At 45.1% G+C, this 21,580-nt stretch overlaps 1 protein-coding gene across 1 annotated transcript in view; it reads right to left on the minus strand.

The window, feature by feature from the left end:
- Positions 1 to 21,580, minus strand: part of PAPSS2 (3'-phosphoadenosine 5'-phosphosulfate synthase 2) — a gene marked incomplete at its 5' end in the record, with an annotated part of 78,126 nt that overhangs the window by 15,940 nt on the left and 40,606 nt on the right. Inside the window, 6 exons of the mRNA XM_029919483.1 lie at positions 9,020 to 9,131; positions 10,589 to 10,702; positions 10,843 to 10,961; positions 12,579 to 12,717; positions 13,520 to 13,755; positions 17,455 to 17,572. Of these exons, the coding sequence (XP_029775343.1) occupies positions 9,020 to 9,131; positions 10,589 to 10,702; positions 10,843 to 10,961; positions 12,579 to 12,717; positions 13,520 to 13,755; positions 17,455 to 17,572 (838 nt within the window). The remainder of the gene's footprint in view (positions 1 to 9,019; positions 9,132 to 10,588; positions 10,703 to 10,842; positions 10,962 to 12,578; positions 12,718 to 13,519; positions 13,756 to 17,454; positions 17,573 to 21,580) is intronic.

Genomic DNA, 21,580 nt, shown 5'->3' on the forward strand with positions numbered 1-21,580 from the left:
GGGTGAAGGGGGAGAGGGGAAAAGAGGTGGTGGTGATGGTGGAGGGCACTTAAGGGGAAGAGCACTGGGTGTTGTATGGAAAACAATTTGACAATAAAACATTATGGGGAAAAAAAAAGAGTCTATGACAAGAAGTCCTTGAGAGGCTTCTCAAAGCAAGAGACAGAGGTCTCTGTGAAAAGCGGGCTGCATTTCAAATCATGGAGGCTGGTTCAGTAGTGATCTAATTTGGGGGATGAGGAGGGAGCATCTATCTTCTGAGATCCCTTTTGAAAGCACAGTGCTGACCTCAACATACCAAAGAGCTTAACGTAGAAACACAATAAAGATTGGCCAAACAAAGCCAAACAAAAACCTCTAGTCTTTCTTGGAAATGAACCTCGTAACAGCACTGGCCAATCTCTCATTATCTGTCTGAGGGCTCACTGTGCTCCTAACACTCTGTATTGAAAAAGAAAAAATGAGTCAGACCATTAACACTAACGGGTAGGACCAAGCAATCCACCTGCTCTTCTGTTTACTATGGTCCAGGTTCAGCATCACCTTTAAATGCTATTGAAAAGACTTACCAGAAGGTCACCTTCCTCACTAGCTCAACTGCTATTGAGAACCACCAAAAACCACACAGAAGGGAAAACCACGCAAAACCGATTTCATGCATTTCCTCTGGTCTCTGTACTCTAAGGATCTTACTTTACAAGGAATTTAACTCAACTGGCATTCTGGTCTCTCAGTATCCAACACAACAAACGGGAAAGTGTGGGAGGTGGTGTTCTGAGAATTTACGTATTCAACTGCAACCATACCTCGCGACAGCTTGACCTCAAAGGAAGAGGCAGGAACATGACTTAAAAACTGATGTAGAAACTTTATGTGTCCACTCGGCTAGGCTGCAGTTTCCAGGCAGTCAGCCAAACATTATTCTAGATGCTTCTCTGAAGGCATTTTTGAGATGAACATAGAAGTCAGTAGACTTTGGGTAGAGCAGATTACCCTCCGTAAGGTGGTGGGCCTCATAGAATCACTTGATGGACTCAACAAAAAAAGTCTGACTTTCTAGGAGAAAGAGGGAATTCTGCTCACAGACTGTGGTGTTGAATTACGTCTCCCCAGGGGTCTCTGTCCTGCCAGCCTACCTTGGACTTGCCAAGGCTCCACAATTGCATGAGCCAGTTCCTTAAAATCAATCTCTCCCTCTCTCTCTCTCTCTGTGACCCAGCTGTTTCTCTGGAGAACACTGACTAAAAAAGAAACCAAAAGTAGAGTCATAGGGGTTCCTTTTGTGCGGGGCCAATAACCCCTCAGGGCACCATTATGTTAGCACTCAGCTCAATACTGACAATGAAGAAACTTCAAAAAAAATTTTTTTGGGGGGGCACCTGGGTGCCTCAGTCGGGTTGAGCGTCTGATTCTCAGTTTCAGCTCAGGTCATGATCTCATGTTTCATGAGTTTGAGCCCCACATCGGGCTCTAAGCTGACAGCACAGAGCCTGCTGGTTTCTCTCTCCTCTCTCTGCCCCTCCCCTACTTGTGTTGTCTCTGTCTCTTTCAAAGTAAGTAAATAAACTTTAAAAATTTCACAAAAAAATTAAAAACAATTTTTTTAGCATTTATTCATGTTTTGAGAGAGAGAGAGAGTACAAGCAGGGTTGGGGCAGAGAGAAAGGGAGACACAGAATCTGAAGCAGATTCCTGGCTCTGAGCTGTCAGCACTGAGCCCTATGTGAGGCTCAAAGCCACGAATTGGGAGATCATGACATGAGCTGAAGTCAGACGCTTAACCAATGGAGCCACCCAGGAGCCCCTGATGAAATCACTTTTACAGTTTCCTTCTACTTAACACATTTTAAAAGTAAATATGAAATCATCTGGGGATTTTTAGAGGTACACTCTTTAATATTTCTAGACAAAATGGTTAAAATATATAGTTGTTTCTTTAGTTTGGGGCTTCAAAGATTACAATTCGGCTTCATCTCATTTCTTAATGAGGCCAGATAATATAAAAGAAACAACTCAGGAGCACCTGGGTGGCTCAGTCATTTAAGCAACGGACTTCAGCTCAGGTCACAGCTCTTGGAAATGGGTTTAAGCCCCACATCAGGCTCTGTGCTGACAGCTTGGAGCCTGGAACCTGCTTTGGATTCTGTGTCTCCCCTTTTCTCTGCCCCTCCCCCTTTGTGCTCTGTCTCTCTGTCTCTTTCTCTCTCAAAAATTAGTAAACATTAAAAAAAGAAAGAAAGAAAAGAAATGACCAGTAGTTTCCCCACTTCTATCTACAGTGACTCCAAACACCCACCAACCACGTCTCTCTGCTATACTTACAGGCAAGAAAATGGGGACATGCTGTTGGCTATACAACACTGAAGAATTTTAGGGAGATTTAGGAGGGCTTCCCAAGTTCAAGACTCAAAAGGGAACAAGAGCATGTGAATAAGAAAAACATTCAACTCCATAGGAACAAATGCAGTTATTTATGGATCTGAGGAAATGTCCCTAAATTAATGATGTCTTTTAAACCTAACCTTGAAAACCCTGTGACCACCCACCCCCACCCCGGGGGGCTCTGGTAAACCACAAGAGAGATGTCTGCACAGGAAATCTTGGATTTTGTTACTCAATTAACTCCTTTGTTTCAAAGTTCAGGCATTCTCCCATTGACTGCCTGTGTCATTTGTCTTCTTTGTGCTCAGTTTCCCCACTTGAAAGATGAAATAACAAATACTACATATATCCCTGGGATGTGGAGGGGGGGCATACCATCCAGCACTTCCTCAATGCAGGTTTATGATGGAAGATAATTCCATGCGGTCTAGTTGAGAAAAGGGGAGAGAGGCTAACAAAGACCAACACCTTCAAGGATGTTGATGATCTAATTAGAAATCATGTGTTCTGTGGACTACTGATCTCACTGCTTACCATCACTTGACCAAAATAAAGTAAAACAAAATGCAAAGCAAAAAGTGGGCAGGAAGCTGGAGAGAGCCTAGGTCTGCCCACCACATCCTTGCAGTGCTAGCTCCCAGTAATTATTCTGGGTTGAAATCCCAGAGGGCTACACCACTTTCCCATTGCAATAGCCTCCTTCGGTCCACTAGGTTCCTCCTCAAGGTAGCCTCTGATCCACGTTCATGTTGGCCTTGAGTGAAAACCTGACCTGGGGAAACAGCCCTTTCTGGTGGGTGGTCAAGATCAGAGAGCTAGTCTCCGGGGAGTTAGGGGAGGAGTTCTGCTAACCAGACTCACCCACCTGCACCGACAATTCCACCAGTACAAGTGGATTGACTGTGCTTTCTCTACGAACGTTATCAGCGTTTCCACCGCAGGAACTTATCCAACAATGTAACCCTGTCCTGAGCATCCCTCATGGCTTCACACCTTGACTCGGGCTTCTATCCTTTTCCATCGTGTGCTGCAGGTCTGCTGTCACTGATCTTACAGGGATCCGATCTTAGTATACGTGCTACCGAAGCAAGCACTGATCGTGTGGGGATCTACCTCACTTTGGAAACGACTGTTGGGTTTTGAGTCCATGTCTAGTCCAATGTGTAATTTCGTGTTTAGTGAAACAAGGACTGCTTCTACGCAAAAACGAACTCACTCTTCTTTAACTAGGCTTTTTATAAACTAGGCTTTAAACAACAACAATGACAACAATACCCAAGAGAATTTTACCTTTTCGTTCTGGTGGAATGCGGAAATTAACAGTCGTGGCAAAGTTGTGTATTTATTCCCAGTTCTACAACTATCAATCATCATGTCTTGAAATTAAATTCATGCATAATCACACATCACAAACAAATGAAGTACGATTATCCACAATCCAACCAGGTGCATCCATTTAAATTGCATCTAAAACTGATTTATCTTTCATCAATTAAGAATGTTTTATAAAGGCAGTAGAGAAAACATTCCGGAGTTGCAAAACTAAATGAGGAACAGCACTGAGTAGAAGTTATTAGGAGAAAGGATCATAAGTTCTTTAAATCTCAGGGACAAAATGTGCAACCATGATTAAGAAACAAGTTTACTTTTGTCAGCCAAATACAACATTATAGACAACAGCTGCATCTGATCCAGAAATTTCCTGTTATTTGGATTCCAATCAACAAAAGAATGTAGCATTATTCTCTTATAACTGGTTGGATCATGGAATGTTAGCAATTCCAAATGGTTCACTTGGATTTTTTTTAAGTTACGTTCTTAACCATTTATAATTAATATAAATATCTAATTATAATAATTGATTACTTGGAAAGTTAAAGTACATACCAGAAGGGACCATGCCTAGAGAAATACAAACACAATTAAGAAACATATTTTCAGCTCTACACTAAAATAATCTTAAAGCGACAATGTCAAGGAACAAATTCCTATTATAAAACGTCACACATACAACATCTAAATGTACTGAGCCCTTTGCTTCTGCTCTAACGAGTATGTGACAGCAAAAAGCTGGTGACAGAATTTGTACTGAATGTCCTTCAGTGCAATCCAAAAGCAATACTTAGATGATTATCTGTTTTAAAATAATTATAGCATATGTCAGAGATACCTCCTACTTCAGCAAAAAGTTGTCTCTTGCAAATATGTGATGTTGTATACCTACTGCCAAATGGCTCCAAACCAAATATTGGTAGGCGTAGTAGCAAACTGTTCTAGAATGTCCTGGAATCCCAGATATTTCAAGGACACAAAAGTATGCCTAGGAGAACAAGTACAAAAACTAGAGCCAGGATAACATGGATTGGAATCCAGGCTTCAAGTGAGTTATTTAATCTTTCCAATACTTATTTCCTCAGATGGGCAAAATATCTTCACAGTGGTGTTGTCCAGATTAAGTGTGATATCCTGTGTTAAATGCCAGGGTCGGAACATATTAGGTGCTAAATAAATGCTGGTGGGATATATGGAAAGCCCTCAAGCCCTGCCTTGGCAGGTCAGAGCTACGCAAGACTTGTCATCAAAGTCTCAAAAGGCTGCCATGTTATGACGCCCCTCAAACGCCACCGGTCAAGAACCTGATGAGCTTGAGGTGCCATTTTTTAAAAGCTCAGATGAGACGTTTATGACCTGAGGATCTGTAACAACTTCAAAACGATACATGTAGTGAAAAATAAAGTGATACAATCAACAGACATGGAAGTAGATCCTTGAGTAATATGAGTAACTCATGTTATATAAACATCAGAAACACTTAAAAAACCTTTTTTTTTTTTTTTTTTTGCTTTTGGACTGAGTATCCTGAGGTGTTTTTTTGCTTTTTAATTTAAGGAGAAATATGAACCTTCAAGAAAAGTTAAACAACAAAATAGAGGCACCTGGGTGGCTCAGTCAGTTGAGCGTCTGACTTTGGCTCAGGTCATGATCTCATTGTTCATGAGTTCAAGCCCCATGTTGGGCTCTGTGCTGAGAGCTCAGAGCCTGGAGTCTTCTTCAGATTCTGTGTCTCCCTCTCTCTGCCCCTTCCCCACTCACTCTCTGTCTTCCTCTCTCAAAATAAAATAAAGACATAAAAAAAGTAAAAAAATATATTCTTGGGAGACATGATCTGAATAAAAAAGAAATACTGCCTGCAGATTGTAAGTGATCAAGAAATGTACAGTCGTTTGGAGACTATTTGTCTGTGGCTACAGAATTTCAATGGCCATCGGTGGTGAGTAAAACTTTCATGAACTGATTAAAATGATTTCCATATGAATGCTATCTTGTTCAACCTTCTGATATACATATCCATCACTTTTTGGAATTTAACTGTCACCATAGTCCAAAACCCATCAGGCCAACCTCTCCCAAGAGACTGTCACAGTATGTCGCAGAACCGGGTTGCAAGCTGTTTCCTCCGGACCCCCTGTGGACTGCTGCCCAGCGGGGAGGGAGGCCAAGCCCACCCCTTCTATAGGAGCAGCTCCATTTTTATCTGTTGCATAGACTGCCTCAGAGTTCACTGAAATTAACACATTATTTGGCTAAAAAAAAAAAAACAGTTTGGCAACCACTGATATGGGGGGAAGAATGCACTGTTCTAGGATTCAGAAAATGGGCTGTATCATCTGTCTTGCGAACTCACATCTGTCTTCACCTCCACTCTGTCTCCAGCAGCTAGAACTAACCTAACTTTGGCACATGAGGACACGTGGTACATATTTCCTGGCTAATGGAGGGACATCTTCTCTGTGCTGCTTCCAAACTGACGTGACTCTGGATAAGCCACAGTCTCTTCAAGATTTCAGGGTCTTTTCATTGTTTGCAGTGGGGGTCTGTTCATATATGGAAATTTACTAGTGGATCAGTAGTTCCTTAAACTTCCAGCATCCCAGTGTGGTAGGTACTGTTATCAGCGTCCACACAGGAGGGAACTGGGGCCAGAGTTAAGTAATTTGCCCCACGTTCCTAGCAAATCAGTGGCCTGTGAACGCCATTTGGCTCCAAAATTCAGTCTTCCCATTCTGACGTTTGGTCTCTACTTAGAGGTGAGTGGTACATTATACACCTGGTGTCTATTTTTATTAATCAGTTTACATAGGAGTTGAGAAGGCTTCTGGAGGGTGGAGGCACTTTTGAATCCTAACTACAACTGGGGTCGCAGAGTCATGTCCAGTGGGACTGTGGTGGACTCTGGGGTAGATGGTGGGGCCAGTGGAAAATCCCCACAGCGGAAAAAAGGAGTCCTGCAGAGAGTCCCAGAAACAGGCCCTGCCCAAGACGTTTTACCCAACTCTCTTAACGCCCTGGGATTCAAGCAATGCACGAGAGAGTCCTCAACTGAGGTCCGCCCAGAGGGAGGGGACATTTTCCTTCCCACTTGAGAGAGTCTGTGCCCTGTGGGTACAAGGACTTTCGTGGTTGGAGTGAGCAGGTAGGACCTGTACCTCTGTGGGTGTGTCAGCCAAGCATGGCCCAAGGCCATGGCCTGACTTGGGAGCATAGGAAACACAGCCATGAGAACCCCCACAGACGCTGGGCTGTGGGCTCGGGGAAGAAGTGGGGTTTCTGTTTGAGCAGGTAGGAATCGGGGCTAGTGGGACTCCAGTGCTGATGGGAAAGTGACCTCATTCATGTCTCCATGCTGGTAGGCCTGGGGGGAGACACGTGGATGGCGTGAGCAGGGAGGGTGATGGTAAGGGCTTCACCTCCCTCGTGGTGGTGAGGACCAAAGAAGCAGAAAATCAAGGTGTTTTACAAACTGAAGAACACCATAAAATGAAACTGAAATGGTATGTGAAGCGGGGGAAAGAGAGTTGCCTAAATACTCCAGATGGATTATTACGGCATTAGTTGTTCTTCAACTTGGTGGGACATAGACTCCTTTAAGAACTGATCAAAAGCCAGGAACTCTCAACCCAGGAAAATCCCCCTTCTCCCCCTCTTAACCACAAATGATTTGGGCTGATTCTAGAATGGTCTTTGTGCCCCTGACACCGAAGTCCTAGACCCCACCCCCTGATTTCCATCAGTGCTGACTTCTGCACCTGCACCCCCTGCCCTGGTGTTTCTCTTTCTGGAACAAGTACTTGTCAAAGGTGACAGCACTGTGTCTGGAATTATGTCCTCACTTCCACTGCGGTTCGCCAGTCCCCGAGCCACGGCTCTGGTTTGGGTGCTCCTGGTCAATCTCTTGTCCGTGTGTGGCTGCTGGGCCCCATGACATTTGCTTGACAACATCTGCGTTCAGTATGTGTTGGAATTAGGACGTCAAGTAAATATCAGATGTCCTGGCCCTCTAACTGATATCACAAAGGACACCAGGAGAGCAGCCTGGTAGGGAAATGCTCTGGGCCAGAAGTCAGGAGGTTCTGGTCTCTGGTCTTGGACAAGGGGTGTGAACCCGAGCAAAGCACACAGCCTGAGATCAGCTTCCTCAGCTGCAAAGGGCATGATAATCATTGCCTGTCTTCCAGGGCTTTCATGAAGATCAAATTAAATAATGCCTGAGAGAATGCTTTGAAGATGGGCAAACCCTACACAGAAACACGTTCTTATGGTTGCTGCAAGGCAGGCCACGAGGAAGGCAATCATATTTGGGACTGTTATTATATCTGAGACATGAAGGTCCCGGGTGATGGGACTTTATTGGGCTGAACAGAGGAATAAGAGGGGAGGGTCTATTTTGACCAGAGCCTTCTTGGGTTCTGATTCTGGCTTTCTGCCCCGTTGCCCACGCAGAGTCACACGCCCAGAACATCAACATCGTTTGTGAAGAAAGAACATGTGATTTGATTTTTTTCTTCCTAAAAGACCTGGGAGCCCTGCTTAGTGTTACAAATTCCGTGTGGCTTCCCTGGCCCCTGCCACTAAGCAGCCATTCCTGGCAGGAGTGGGGCGGGGCGTCGTGAAACAGACAAGTTCCATTTGACCAGTGCAGGCAGTTCCGGGAAGAAAATGATCAGGGAAGGGGCCAGAAGTTTTCTGACCTGGACATGCTTCCAACCTGGACCCGTCCATTCTCTAAAGTCATTCAGCCTGTGCCTGGAAGGCTGACTTAATGCTCCCTGTGAGGATTCACAGGATGAAGCCATCCTCATTTACCTCATAGAAGGGCGTGAAGAGTGACACTTTTGCATCCACCGAGGAACGTACCTGCTACAGTAATATGTGGCCCAGCAGCCTGGGGCCGGAGGGGCACCTGCACGTCAGGACCCTGTGCTAGGTTCTCCCTGGTGGCCCCAGGAAAGTCCGAGCGGCCGCAACGGCACTCCTGACTGTTCTAAACACCAAGTGCAGTAAAACACTTAACCTTCTCCTGGCTTTGGGTGCAAGTAAAACCTTCCTTTTTCAATTCCTTAGATCCAAACAATTGTTAACCCTTCAATGATAACCAAAAAAAAAAAAAAAAATCCAAAAAATGGAATTTACACACAAGAGAATTAGACATACCATAAATGATCTAAATATCTCCACGGGAAGATATGTGACCCAAAAATTAACACGAAGAATGAACGTTTCCTGTTCCTATGAAGATTTCTGAGAAAGATTTTTTTCCCATAATAATAAAGAGTACGAAACAAATGGAGAGCCTTACCGTCCAGGAGGGTGTCAAAGTGAATAGCCTGTAGGTATTCCTTCTCCCGCATAAAACCTTTGAGGGGAGTGGCCCAGCCTTCGCTCAGAACTTGGACCCACTGAAGGTCCAGCTGTAAAAAAAAAAAGCAGGGTAACATTTCCATAAGCTCTCTGTCTCCGTCTCTGGCCCCAGGGCAGCCCTTTTCCATTCAGCTCTCAGGAGAAGACAAAAGCTTTTCTGTTTTAAGTGTTCCCACTTTTATGCTGACCCATGATCCAGAGGTCAGATACCTTTGAGTCTAGAACCTTCCTGCTGGAGAATAGTGAACCGATTTCAAACTGAGGTGATCTATTTGACCACCTCAGGCTGCAGATTTCCCTAGGGTGTGCAAGTGTGTTAACATTCACCGTTCATTCTTCTTTTTTCTTTTTTCCTACAGAAAATTCTAGTAGGGCTGCATACGTTCATCACATGTCCTAGTTAGTTGACTGAAATTGCCAAATCATTCACTCTGAAAGTTCAAAATTCTCAGCGTGATACTGAGAGCCCTTCGAGCCCTGGCCCCTTGGGCTCATGGAGACACTTTCAACTGCGCCCCTCCCCCCGAAAACTCCTATCACCCTTTAAAACCCTAATCGTGCGTCATTGCTCTGATAACCTTTCCTGCCATCCTTAGGGCCCAAAACATGAATTATTAGGTTATTTGAAGTTCTGCTGTATACTACGGCTAATGTTGTCATTGGAACTATCATTCCACATGGTAATTATAATTATGTATAGGAACACATAGGACATTTGCCCAGAGCACTGGAGTACTCAGAATTTATTTTGTAGGGTCCGGGGGCTCTGCTTATAAATTTGTCACGACTTATTAGAGCACAAATGAGCTGAAATAAGTTGCCAACTTACTTTGCCTCTTACAAAAACGTCTGAGGTTTTCAGGGATAACAAAAGGTACCAATGGAAACGTGATGGCCTGGTGTGGGCCAGCTAGCACCAACCCATAACAAGGCAAGACACGCACAGTGCGGTTTGCCCAGGTTGTATCTTCCGTGGGCCAGCAGTGTAATCAAGGTGCCCGCAGCAGTCTACACCCTCTCTGGAGGCTAGACTCTGCCTCGTTAGGAAAAGTAGGATTTGCAGAGTAGAAGAAGATTCCTATCACTTTACATCAGGGGGTGACTCTTTTCTTTTCTCCTAATTCCTTCTCAATTGCCCCCAAAACCACCTGCATTCTGAATAAACTATATTCTCAGCAGCTGCCTACCAATCTATACCGCCCGATGCCTGTACTTTGGTGTGACTGAAGATGGAATAACAATCATGTCACACTGCCCTGTGCATAACAGAAGCTACCTTCCCTGGCCGTGGCATTGATCAGGGCCCTGGGGTAGCTCTTTGTGGGAAATTTTTTTCAATCTACTAAAGAAGAGGTTTTTTTTTTTTTTAAAAAAAAGGCCAAAAAAAAGTGTTTTTCTTTATGGACATTGCATGTCCCTCATCCATACCTTCCTTATTATTAAGAGTGATGGTAAAGGGATTACAACGACCATTATGCCTGATTCTGCTGTGCTTGGTCTCTCTTACCTTGGTAATGGCCAGTGTTGGGAGGGCTTCCGCCTCAGCTCGGACTTGGTCAAGTTTGTTCTCTGGCACAAAGAGTTCATGGATGCCTTTCATTATAGTGTGGGGTACAATGTTCTGAAATGAAGAGGAATTGGTAACCACTTGAAATGAAAATGGTAGAAAGAACGCTTTGGTAAATAAATGATCTTTTGTGACTCAATTCAACTAAAAAAAAAAAAAGAAAAGAAAAGAAAACAAGCTGGCTGGCTACCCACCTGCTCCTGCAGGAGCTCCACCACCTGCTGGACACAGTCGCCCACTGGGAACAGGTTGGTTTTGAGCACAAGTTCAGGAGTTTCGGGCTTCTCGTAGTCAGAGTCAATACCCGTAAACCCTGCGGGCACAAGGGTGAAGATCACATCGGCACCAACAGAACAGGCTTCTTATTTTTTAATTTTTATTTATTTTTATTTTTTATTATAGTTTGTCAAGTTGGTTTTCATATAACACCCAGTGCTCATCCCCACAAGTGCCCTCCTCCATGCCCATCACCCCCTTTCCTTCTCCCCCTCCCCCATCAGCCTTCAGTTTGTTCTCAGTATTCAAGAGTCTCTCATGGTTTGCCTCCCTCCCCACAACTATTTCCCCCCCTTGCCCTCCCCATGGTCCACTGTTAGGTTTCTCCTGTTAGTCCTATGAGTGAAAACATATGTATCTGTTCTTCTCTGCCTGACTTATTTCGCTAAGCATGACACCCTAAGGTCCATCCATATTGCCACAAAAGGCCAGATTTCATTCTTTTTCACTGCCATGTAGTATTCCATTGTATAAGATGAACCACATCTTCTTGATCCATTCATCAGTTGATGGACATTTAGGCTCTTTCCATGATTTGGTTATTGTAGAAAGTGCCGCTATGAACATTGGGGTACATGTGCCCCTATGCATCTGCACTCCTGTATCCCTTGGGTAAATCCCTAGCAGTGCTATTGCTGGGTCATAGGGGGTTCTATTGTTAATTTTTCGAGGAACCTCCACACTATCTTCCAGAGCGGCTGTACCAGTTTACATTCCCACCAACAGTGTGGGAGGATGGCCCAGAACAGGCTTTTTAAACAACAAGGCATATGGGGCATCTGCGTGGCTCAGTTGGTTAAGCATCAGCTCGGGTCATGATCTCATGGTTGGTGAGTTCGAGCCCCGCATCAGGCTCTGTGCTGACAGCTCAGAGCCTGGAGCCTGTCTTCAGATTCTGTGTCTCCCTCTCTCTCTGATCCTCCTCTGCTCACGCTGTCTCTCTCTCTCTCTCTCTCTCTCAAAAATAAATATACACATATACATATGTGTGTGTGTGTATATGAATATATATTGAAAATATAGCTATGTATGTGTATATATACATACACACACACACACACCAAATTATCAGAAAGAAATACACCAAAAGCCCAAAATTATCAACAAAATTCGGTGAGGTCTAAGCCCTCTGGAGCTGATTAGAATCCAAAAGGAAGACAAGCAGGAGAGAAAAGTCTAAAACGGTCCCCTCCAGACACACACTCATGTATACAAACCCACTTCAGTGCCCTGAACATTCCACCTCATGACTGAGGTGACAGTTCTTGGAAGCACAGCCCACCTCTTCATTAGCCCGGGGACATCCTGAGTATTATACTGTGGTTTGGGGCACCTGAGAGGCTCAGTTGGGTAAGTGTCCGACTCGGCTCAAGTCTCACGGTCTGTGGGTTCGAGCCCCGTGCCAGGCTTGAGTTGACCTACAGCTCGGAGCCTGGAGCCTGCTTCTGATTCTGTGTCTCCCTCTCTCTCTGCTCGTCCCCTGCTTGCGCTCTGTCTCTCTCTATCTCTCAAAAATAAATAAATATTTGAAAAAAAGGATTTTTTAAAAATATATTGTGGTTTGATGAGAAGTCGGGTGTGCGAGATGGGATTGTGGAAACCGTGAAGGCTCAGTGGCCGGAAGGCAGGCGGGCCGCGGTGCTGGCTCTCCTACCTTTGATCTCCCCGGCTCGGGCGCGCTTGTAGAGGCCCTTGACATCTCGACTTTCGCAGATGTTTAGAGGTGCATCCACAAATATCTCAAAGAATGGCAGTCCTGCAGATTCGTGGATCTTGCGGGCGTTCTCACGGTCCTGGAGGAAACACATTAGGGAATGTCAGCAGAGGTTTGGCAATGTGTGCGCTGTGACGGTTGTTTCTTTGTTTTGTTTTTTTAAGTTTATTTATTTATCTTGAGAGAGACAGAGATAGCACGAGTGGGGGAGGGGCCGAGAAAGAGGCAGAGAGAGAATCCCAAGCAGGTTCCAAACTCAGTGCAGAGCCCGATGTGGGGCTTGAACCCACAAACCGTGAGATCATGACCTGAGCTGAACCAAAGTCAGACACCTAATGGGCTGAGCCACTCAGGCGCCCACTCAACTACCCGTTTTCTTTAGCAAACTACAAGCATTCTGACTTTTTGGAGAAATGAGATTATAGAGCCTTTGACTTTTTTAACTTTCTTCCTTTCAACTGTGGCCAGATGTCCCTCACAGTGGTGAGTGCGGAAGGGTTTATGTCCACCGGTGGCCCAGCATCTGGAAATGAAGGAACTCTCTTTACATAACCAATATGAGACAGAGGAAATGAGGGAGCAAGAGAAGAAACAGTGAGGGAAATTGAAAAGACAGCATTCGTTGGTGCCCTCCCCTCCACCTGATTTGTCTTCATGGAGGTTTGGAAGCATCGAGTGGGGGGGAGGGTAGGGGTGTGGGGGTGTGGGGGTGTGGGGTGTGTGGGTGTGGGATGTGTGTGGGCAGTGGGGGTGTGTGGGGTGTGGAGGGGGATGTGGAAATGGTTGGGGGGTGTGGTGGGTAAGGGAGGTGGGAGGGAGTGGGGGTATGGCATGGGGGGTGGGGGGTGGGGGGAGTTATGGGCAATGCCACATCATCTTACCTTTGTGAATGGAGAAATGAAGCTGGTAATACAGACCAGACCAGCGTCAGCGAACAGCTTGGCCACCTCGGCGATTCGGCGGATATTTTCTTCTCTGTCCCCGGGAGAGAATCCAAGGTTTTTGTTAAGGCCATGACGGACATTGTCCCCATCCAGGGAGTAGCACGGGATGCCGTGGGACACAAGGTACTCCTCCAGAGCAAAACTTATGGTCGTTTTTCCAGCACCAGACAGACCTGGTCATTACAACCATACAATCAAATCAAAACCATTAAAATCAAGAAAAGTCATAGTTTACTATGAGTCAAGTATTTGCATTTCTTACCAATGTTGAAATAACTGGCTGTTTCATATTAGAACTATAGCATTTCAAAGCAAGTGGAGTTCCTAAGCTGGGAGGCCTGGGGGGTTTTTACATGGTTCTTGCTGTGTCCTATTTTGCCTGCAGGGTGTTTGAGAGATCAGCACACCATGCACACAAATCCAGATTCTGGCTTCTCTTGGAAAAAAAAAATCAGAATATCTGGCGACAGTTCTCATGTCCCCTCCTGACAGGAATCAGCCGGGGTGGAGGGGACAGCCAGTCACGGGGACCAGGAGGCCCAGCTCTCCCGTGGGAGCTGATAAACAACCATTTTGGACAACAGACCCCTTTGGCTTCAAGATGTTTCCAAAATGACTCTCAAGACGTGAGACAGTCGTCCTGAGCCAGGAGACGGCGGCAGTGCGAGCTGTCCTGCACCTTTAGGTGCCTGGAGTCTTTACCTGAGAACAGAGTCACCCTGGGCCTCTTCCCGTGGTTTCACTCACAATGACAGGGACAACATACTTTATAATTTCTCTAGGATGGAAGTCATGAGGACAAAGAGAAAGATTACTGCCAAAATTACTTAAGAACTCAAAACCTTGGGGTGCCTGGGAGGCTCAGTCGGTTAAGCGTCCAGCTTCGCCTCAGGTCAGGATCTCACAGTTTGTGGGTCCAAGCCCCATGCTGGGCTCTGTGCTGACAGCTCAGAGCCTGGAGCCTGCTTCAATTCTGTGTCTCCCTCTTTCTCTGCCCCTCCCCTGCTTGCACTCTCTCTCTCAAAAATAAATAATAAACATTAAAAAACATTTTTTTTAAAAAGAGCTCAAAACCTCAACTGCCCGGGAAACATAGCACTCCAAAAATCCAGTTGTCCTAAAGATCTCTGGACCTGAAAAGTGTAGCATGGCACCAAGCCACTGTCGGGCAGTAACCAGGTGTGGGAGCGGAAAAGTTAGGGCGGAAGAAAAGAAGGTCCAGAACTTAACACAGAGAAGATGGCAGGAGAAAGGCGAGAAAAGACAAAAAACGTAAGAGAAAAGCAAGGACAAAAGACAGAGAGGAATAAAGACTTGGAAAGAGAGGAGTCTGGCTGGCTCAGGTGGAGGGACATGCGACTCTTTATCTCAGGGTCATGAGTTTGAGCCCCACGTTGGCAGTAGAGATAACTAACTAAACAAACAAACAAACAAACAAAGACTTGGAAAGAAAGGTGATATAAGAAAGGTAAACAGGGTTGCCTGGGTGGCTCAGTTGGTTAAGCGTCCAACTTCGGCTCAGGTCATTATCTCACATTCGTGGGTTCAAGCCCCACGTCGGGCTCTGTGCTGACAGCTCAGAGCCTGTAGCCTGCTTTGGATTCTGTGTCTTCCTCTCTCTCTGACCCTCCCTGCTCATGCTCTCTCTCTGTCTCAAAAATAAATAAAACATTAAAAAAAAAAGAAAGGTAAACAGTTTCCATAGTTTGGTTATGTTTTCCAGTCACTCCCTTGGTCTTCAGAGAGAATCGTGAGAAGAAATGGCTCCATGAAGAAGGCACCACCATCTTTGTAAATCACTGTTGAAGGCACTATTACATTATTGTGTAACTCATTTCATTTGAATAGTGACTTAGGTGATAAATTCCTCTTAGAATTGTGTCTGGTGTGGGGTTGGAGAGGAAGGGGTCCTGAATTTCTGGCATGTTCCTTCACATGGGAAAAGGAGAGAGATAATAAAGAAATTCCCTCCAATTTTGCTTCAGGTCTCAAAACTAAGAGCTAAATCACGGTGACTGTATTAAACGAGGTTGTTGGCATATTGATTTTAATGTGTTGAGATGACGTGAATCACACTTCGCAAGAGCTCACTGTGGGCCAGGCACTGTGCCCAGGGCATACAGGCTTATTTCTTTGATTCCTACTTCCATCCCCAGGAGGCAGGTCAGGTGCTGATTCTCATTTTACAAACAAGGAAACCAAGGCTTCGCCAGGTAAGCTGCCTTGTCACAAGTCACTCTGTTAACGTAAGTGGAGCTGGGGCTCCAAACCGCGTCTCTGGATTTAAAATGTTTGATTTCTCTTGGTCTGCCTGGTCAGTAGCCTATCTTTGCAAGAGAAGAATATGGAATAAATCGGGAAAAAAAGATGTCTTTTTTCAAGAATAAGAAAAGACAGGAGAAGTCCATCCTTTAGGGGTTTTTTCCCCCTTCTACCTGTTCTCTTTTTGGTTTTAAGGCCATTCCACATTATATAACGTGGATTCTGTGTATGTCCCAGTACAAGAACTGGACACATGCAGGCACGGAAGAAGAGGGAAGCGTCTGAAACACCCAGCTGTGTTTTATCTACTGCTAGACAGCATATCTCTGAGATGCAGTTGGGGAACTTCCAGGATCCATGACAGGTGAACCCTGCTTTTTGGGTTATAGCGAGCTCCTGGTCCGCTGTCCGTCCCCACCCTGCCAACCAGAAAACGTGTCGTGCCACGGATGAATGAAACCAGGAGACGAAAGACAAGCGTCTTTGGCACCAGGCAAAAACTTGAAAAAAAATGAGGCTGATAGAGACAGGGACAGGAAAGACTCAACAGCAAGGAAAGGTCTAAGGCAGGTAGGTCCCTGGCTGCCATGTTCGTAAGGATGCCCTTCCAGTGGGAATAAATCAGCATTTGTGATCTCAGAACCTGGGTAAATGTCTTTGCATCTATTTGAAATACCATGTCTACAGTATTTCCTTTTCTCCCAGGGATCAACTTCCTCTGCCTTGTACACAGAGTATAAAGTAACATCCCAGGACGAATTCCCGTTCTGCCACTAACCCACAGCTTTGACATTCTGAGGCTATAGGGACACCTGGGTGGTTCAGTCAGTTAAGTGGCCGACTTCGGCTCAGGTCGTGATCTCATGGTTTATGGGTTCAAGCCCTGCTTTGGGCTCCGAGCTGACAGCAGGGAGCCTGGAGCCTGCTTCAGATTTTGTGTCTCCCCCTCTCTCTGCCCCTCCCATGCTTATACTCTGTCTCTCTCTGTCTCTCAATAATTAATAAATGTTAAAAAAAATTTAACACAGGAAAAGGGAGATTCATTTGGTGGCCTCCATGTGATTGAGTTATTGCTATTTACAAAGGGCAGGGCTCTGCTCAATGGAGGTCACTAGTTTTCCTTCTTATGCACACTCTTACTTTTTTTTAAAGTGAAAATATTCCCCACAACATTAAAACATCAGGAAACAGTAAAGAATATCTCTAAACATCCAAAACTTCATAGACAGCCAAATGCTTGTTGTCAAATTAGGAAGGTCCCATCCTAAGTGCCAGTAAATGTGTCTGGACCCAGGGTAAGAACCGGGTATGGGCACAAGGATTCTTTAAAGCTAGCCGAAAGGGATGCCGTCACCAACCTGTCCCTTTCTTTCCTACCAAAGAGGACAGAACTGAGAAGGAAGGAAGCTCAGTGCCTTATCTAGAGTCTTCTTCCCCTGACAGCAGAGGGAGGGCTAACGCCGGGGCTTTTTACACTGTTGTCTGCCTCGTCCCAATGTTAAAAGAGACATGTAATATATGTAATATATTACCCTGAGTTCCTTATGATTGGGTGTTACACATCAATGTTCAATTAAAAAACTACATCCGTATCTATCAGCACGACATACCTGTTAGCCACACGGTACAGCCTCGGAATCCGCCCCGTGTCCCAACCACCTGGCCTCTCTTGTTCCTGCTCACATGGTGGGCCTGATAGACAACATTGGTGGATTTCTGCTGGCTCTCCTACAAAATAAGACCAAGCCCTGTATTGTATTAGTAAAATAACACAATATGTACACAAAAGATAAAAAATAAAACCAATAAATAACAGATGACATTAATGGTCGTCCCTAACCGAAACTCCTCTCTCCTGATTGGCATACAGACCGACACTTACGAATTCCACTAATTTAGAAAAACGCACTGCCTTTGGAAGACACACCATGACCCTTGGAAAGGATCATTTGAATAAGACAATTACTGACACACTGTAAAAGTTCTGGTTCCGTCATATTTAAAAAATGTGCCCTTTAGGGGCACCTGGGGGGCTCAGTCTATTAAGCGCCCAACTTTTGATTTCGGCTCAGACCATGATCTCACAGTTTATGAGTTCGAGCCCCACAGGGGGCTCCTGCTGACAGCGTGGAGCCTGTTGGGGATTCTCTCTCTCTCCCTCTCTGTCCCTCCCTCCCTCAAAAATAAGTAAATGTTATAAAAAAATGTTTTAATATTCACCTTTAGGTAATGGTTAGGGGACAGTCTTTGATTCTGTACGTGCCCGTTCTCACCAAATGCTATGGATGTCAGTGGGACACCAGCGGGACAATCCAGTCCCTGGGAAGCACTAGGGAGGGGCTGGCTGAGCCCCTCTTTCTGCAGAACCAGGGAGAAGCCCTGACCACAGAGTAAAGTGCTGAGTCAGCACCCCCACCTCGGTCCCCCCAGACTCAGACTGGAGTCCCTGAGCGGAGGTCCAGTGCCCAAGGCTGCTTTTTCACAAGCACTACCTCTGCTTCCACTTTCCCAAGGGTCAGTGTGTGAGCTTTTTAATCTTTCAGAAAGCCCTACAGAAGCAGAAATGTACCAGTTATTGGTCTTACAGGCAAAATCAAATCTAGAATGTCTTTATTTTGGTGGTAATAAAATCAGCCAGTAAGGACGCAGATTATCTGATCCTGATCCTATACTCCGGATGGTATGTGTCTGATGGATAAAAATGGTAACATGAGCCGACAAGTACAATTTGGGGTGGACATTTCCTAAATAACAAGTGATCCTAGGGCAATGGGTAGGAACCCCATATGGTGGTGAAATTAAAAGGCTGGAAACAACCCATACCTGTCTTTGGTGTGATAACTGAATTTCTAATGACAGATTGTAATCCAAGTCTCTGAACTGTAAAAATCTATGAAGTCTTTTAAACCACACATGTAAACCCACCAGAGCTTTAAAAATTTTTTTTAAATAATAAAACAAAAAGCATCAATATTCTTTGAGCAAGACAGAGAGAAAACTCTGGGCCACATGTGGGCAATTTTATATTCTGGAGCAAATTCAATAACTCCTTTATGGCACCCCATTTGGGGAAAAAAATCAAAGGGGAATACAGCTAGGACTCTTTGGGGGGCTTGTATGAGATAATGGGGATGAACATACTCTGTAAATGGTCAAGTTCTCTGCAAAAATGGAAGCTGATAATGATTACCGAGGGTCCACCCCCCAGCAGGAGAGGCTTCAGCCAGCTGGGTGAGGACCAGGGACATGGCTTAGAGACCAAGGGGGAATAGCGGGCCCCCTGCTGGCCCTTGGGGGCTCAGAAATGCCGGGCACATCAGTGCGCTGGGCCCCGGGAGGCATGGAGCCCAGCGAAAAGGGCAGTCCTGACAAGAGACTGGCATTTTCAGTGTCAGAGGGAACCAACATCGAGGTGCTGAAGGCACAGTGGAGTCAGCTGGTTTAAGTTATATAAATCCTCGGAGGCCAGATGCTCTGATCGTCATTTGAGCAAACCCAGTGAGAACCAACAAGCACAAGATGGTTCATAAATGAAATCAAATAACATTCGTTCGTGAGATGCTCTCGCAGTATTCCCCTTGAGTGAGCAAATTCCCAGAAGGTATCCTGAGTCCTTTGTGCCAAATTGTACTTTATAGTTCAAGGGGAACATTAAAATTTCCTTTTTTCTCTATTTTCTGGTTAATCACCGCCATTCAGTCAAGGAATCAGTCTGGAGATCAGATCCAAAAGTGAGTTCATCTGTTCATTCATTGATTCTCTCCACAAATGTTTATTTAGAGGATCTCCTACTCTATGCCAGGGGTCACCCTAGACACAGGGACTAGGACACTACAACAAAGCAGGATCGCCGGCATCATTTGGGGGAGAAATACAGCCCAAAAGGTCAAGTAGCTGGGACGCCACGCTCTGAAGAAGTGGAGGGTCTCAGGCATATGTGTGTATACCGTATGAAGATATATAAACACCACTTACGGGTCAGCAATAACATGGGTAAAAGATCTGAACATTCAGTTCCCAAAGAAAGACACACAAATGGCCAGAGAGTACATGAAGTGCTCCGTATTGTTGATCACGAGAGGACACCAACTGAAACCCCAAAGAGACGCCAGTGCTGACATAGAGTGGCAACAAGGACATTGCTCTCAGATTACCCGGGCAAAAGGTGGGTGGGAACGACCATCCCGGAAGCAGGTCTGGCAGTTCCTTGTAAAACTAAACATTAACCTCCACTACCACTAAGCAACTGCGTTCATAGGCATTGGCTCGAGCAAACGTGTGTCCAGGAGACAAGTAGACTTCCTTTGGACAAATATCGCAAATAGCCAAGTACCCATCAACGGGAAAATGGTCACACACACACCCCACATCAGAAGAGTAGTTTTCCCTGAGGGGAGAACAGTGTTGTAAGTCTTGATAAGGGTTGGAGGCACACAGGTGTTTGCATCAGCACTCACCAAATGTTTACTTAAGATGAACATTTCCTTAAGAGTAAATTTTACCACACACACAAAAGAGCCATAAAAAAAAAAAGAAGCAAACAAGAAAACACATAACAAGCCTCAGAGGATGGAATCCCATCATTCCACGCTGTTGCGTTTCTTTAAAAAAGGGCTCTGATCCCAATCACAACACCTTTGACCTAAGAGATGACCACCCACCTATACACACAAACACCCACCAGAGCTGAATTTGTCCGCAAAGACGTTCTTTGGCCCTCTTTGGGCTGGTTTTGTTCTTCCCTACAAGCGGAGATCCAGAAGAAACTCTAAATTTTGTTCATCTGTGGAAACCTTGTTATCATCTTCTAAACTGTGCCTCCACCAACTGCTTGGTTTTCAAAAAGAGGTCAGAATCCACTGTTTAATAGCTCACCTCTGACCTTCCGGGGGTTTTCTATTAGCTGAATGTTCATCATGGGTGTTTATAAGGGTTTTATATCATTCCAGCAGTGTTTTCCACAAACAAAATCTTTCCAGATAGCCAGGTACCAGGCTTTGCGGTTCAGGGAAAGTATTCTTGCTTGTTATTTATCTTATATTTCCCCTTGATTTTCTCCAAAAGGCAAACAGAATAGAAGCAGATGTTTCAAATGATATTTGAACTGCAAAGGGGCGGGGCAGCCAAAAACTTTGCTGAATCCTTTACTCCCTACTAAAGAGCATATGGTGTTCTAAGCTTTGGAAAGAAAGGGGATGTCAGAGAAAGAATGCTCTCTGTGGAAAACAAAACACGTGGTAAAGAAAAAAAAAGATTTGCTTCTCTGCGTGTATAAACAGAGACCCTCAGCACCTTATTGAGCACTGCACTCGGCAGAAACCGTAATGTTGGTGGCATATTTCTGTTCTGGGTCCCTAAGAACAATGTGGCAAAAAGCCCTGCCTTTTTCTAGTCACTGGCCCAGAAAAGCTCCCTCCAGCATGCACAGGGGTGGGGGCTTATGGGGTTTGGAGATTTCAAACCTGGGTTTGAAATTGGCTTCTTAGCCTTCCTTGCTCTGGGCTCAGGGCAAGTTAGTAACATCATGGAACTTCCATTTCCTGCTGAGTAAAATGGGGCCAAGAAGTGTCCTCCCCGGGTTGCTGAAAATCACATAAGATAATTTTCTATATAAAGTATCAAAGAAAGTACAGGACACACAGTAAGATATTGAACCTTCGTGGCCCAGGTGGCATTTAGTGTAGAGAAATCATGATTGTTTGTTTAAATCAACCAGACTGAGAAGCGACCTAGGGA

Source organism: Suricata suricatta, chromosome 2 (assembly GCF_006229205.1).
Source record: "Suricata suricatta isolate VVHF042 chromosome 2, meerkat_22Aug2017_6uvM2_HiC, whole genome shotgun sequence".
NCBI classification, from domain to species: Eukaryota; Metazoa; Chordata; class Mammalia; order Carnivora; family Herpestidae; genus Suricata; species Suricata suricatta.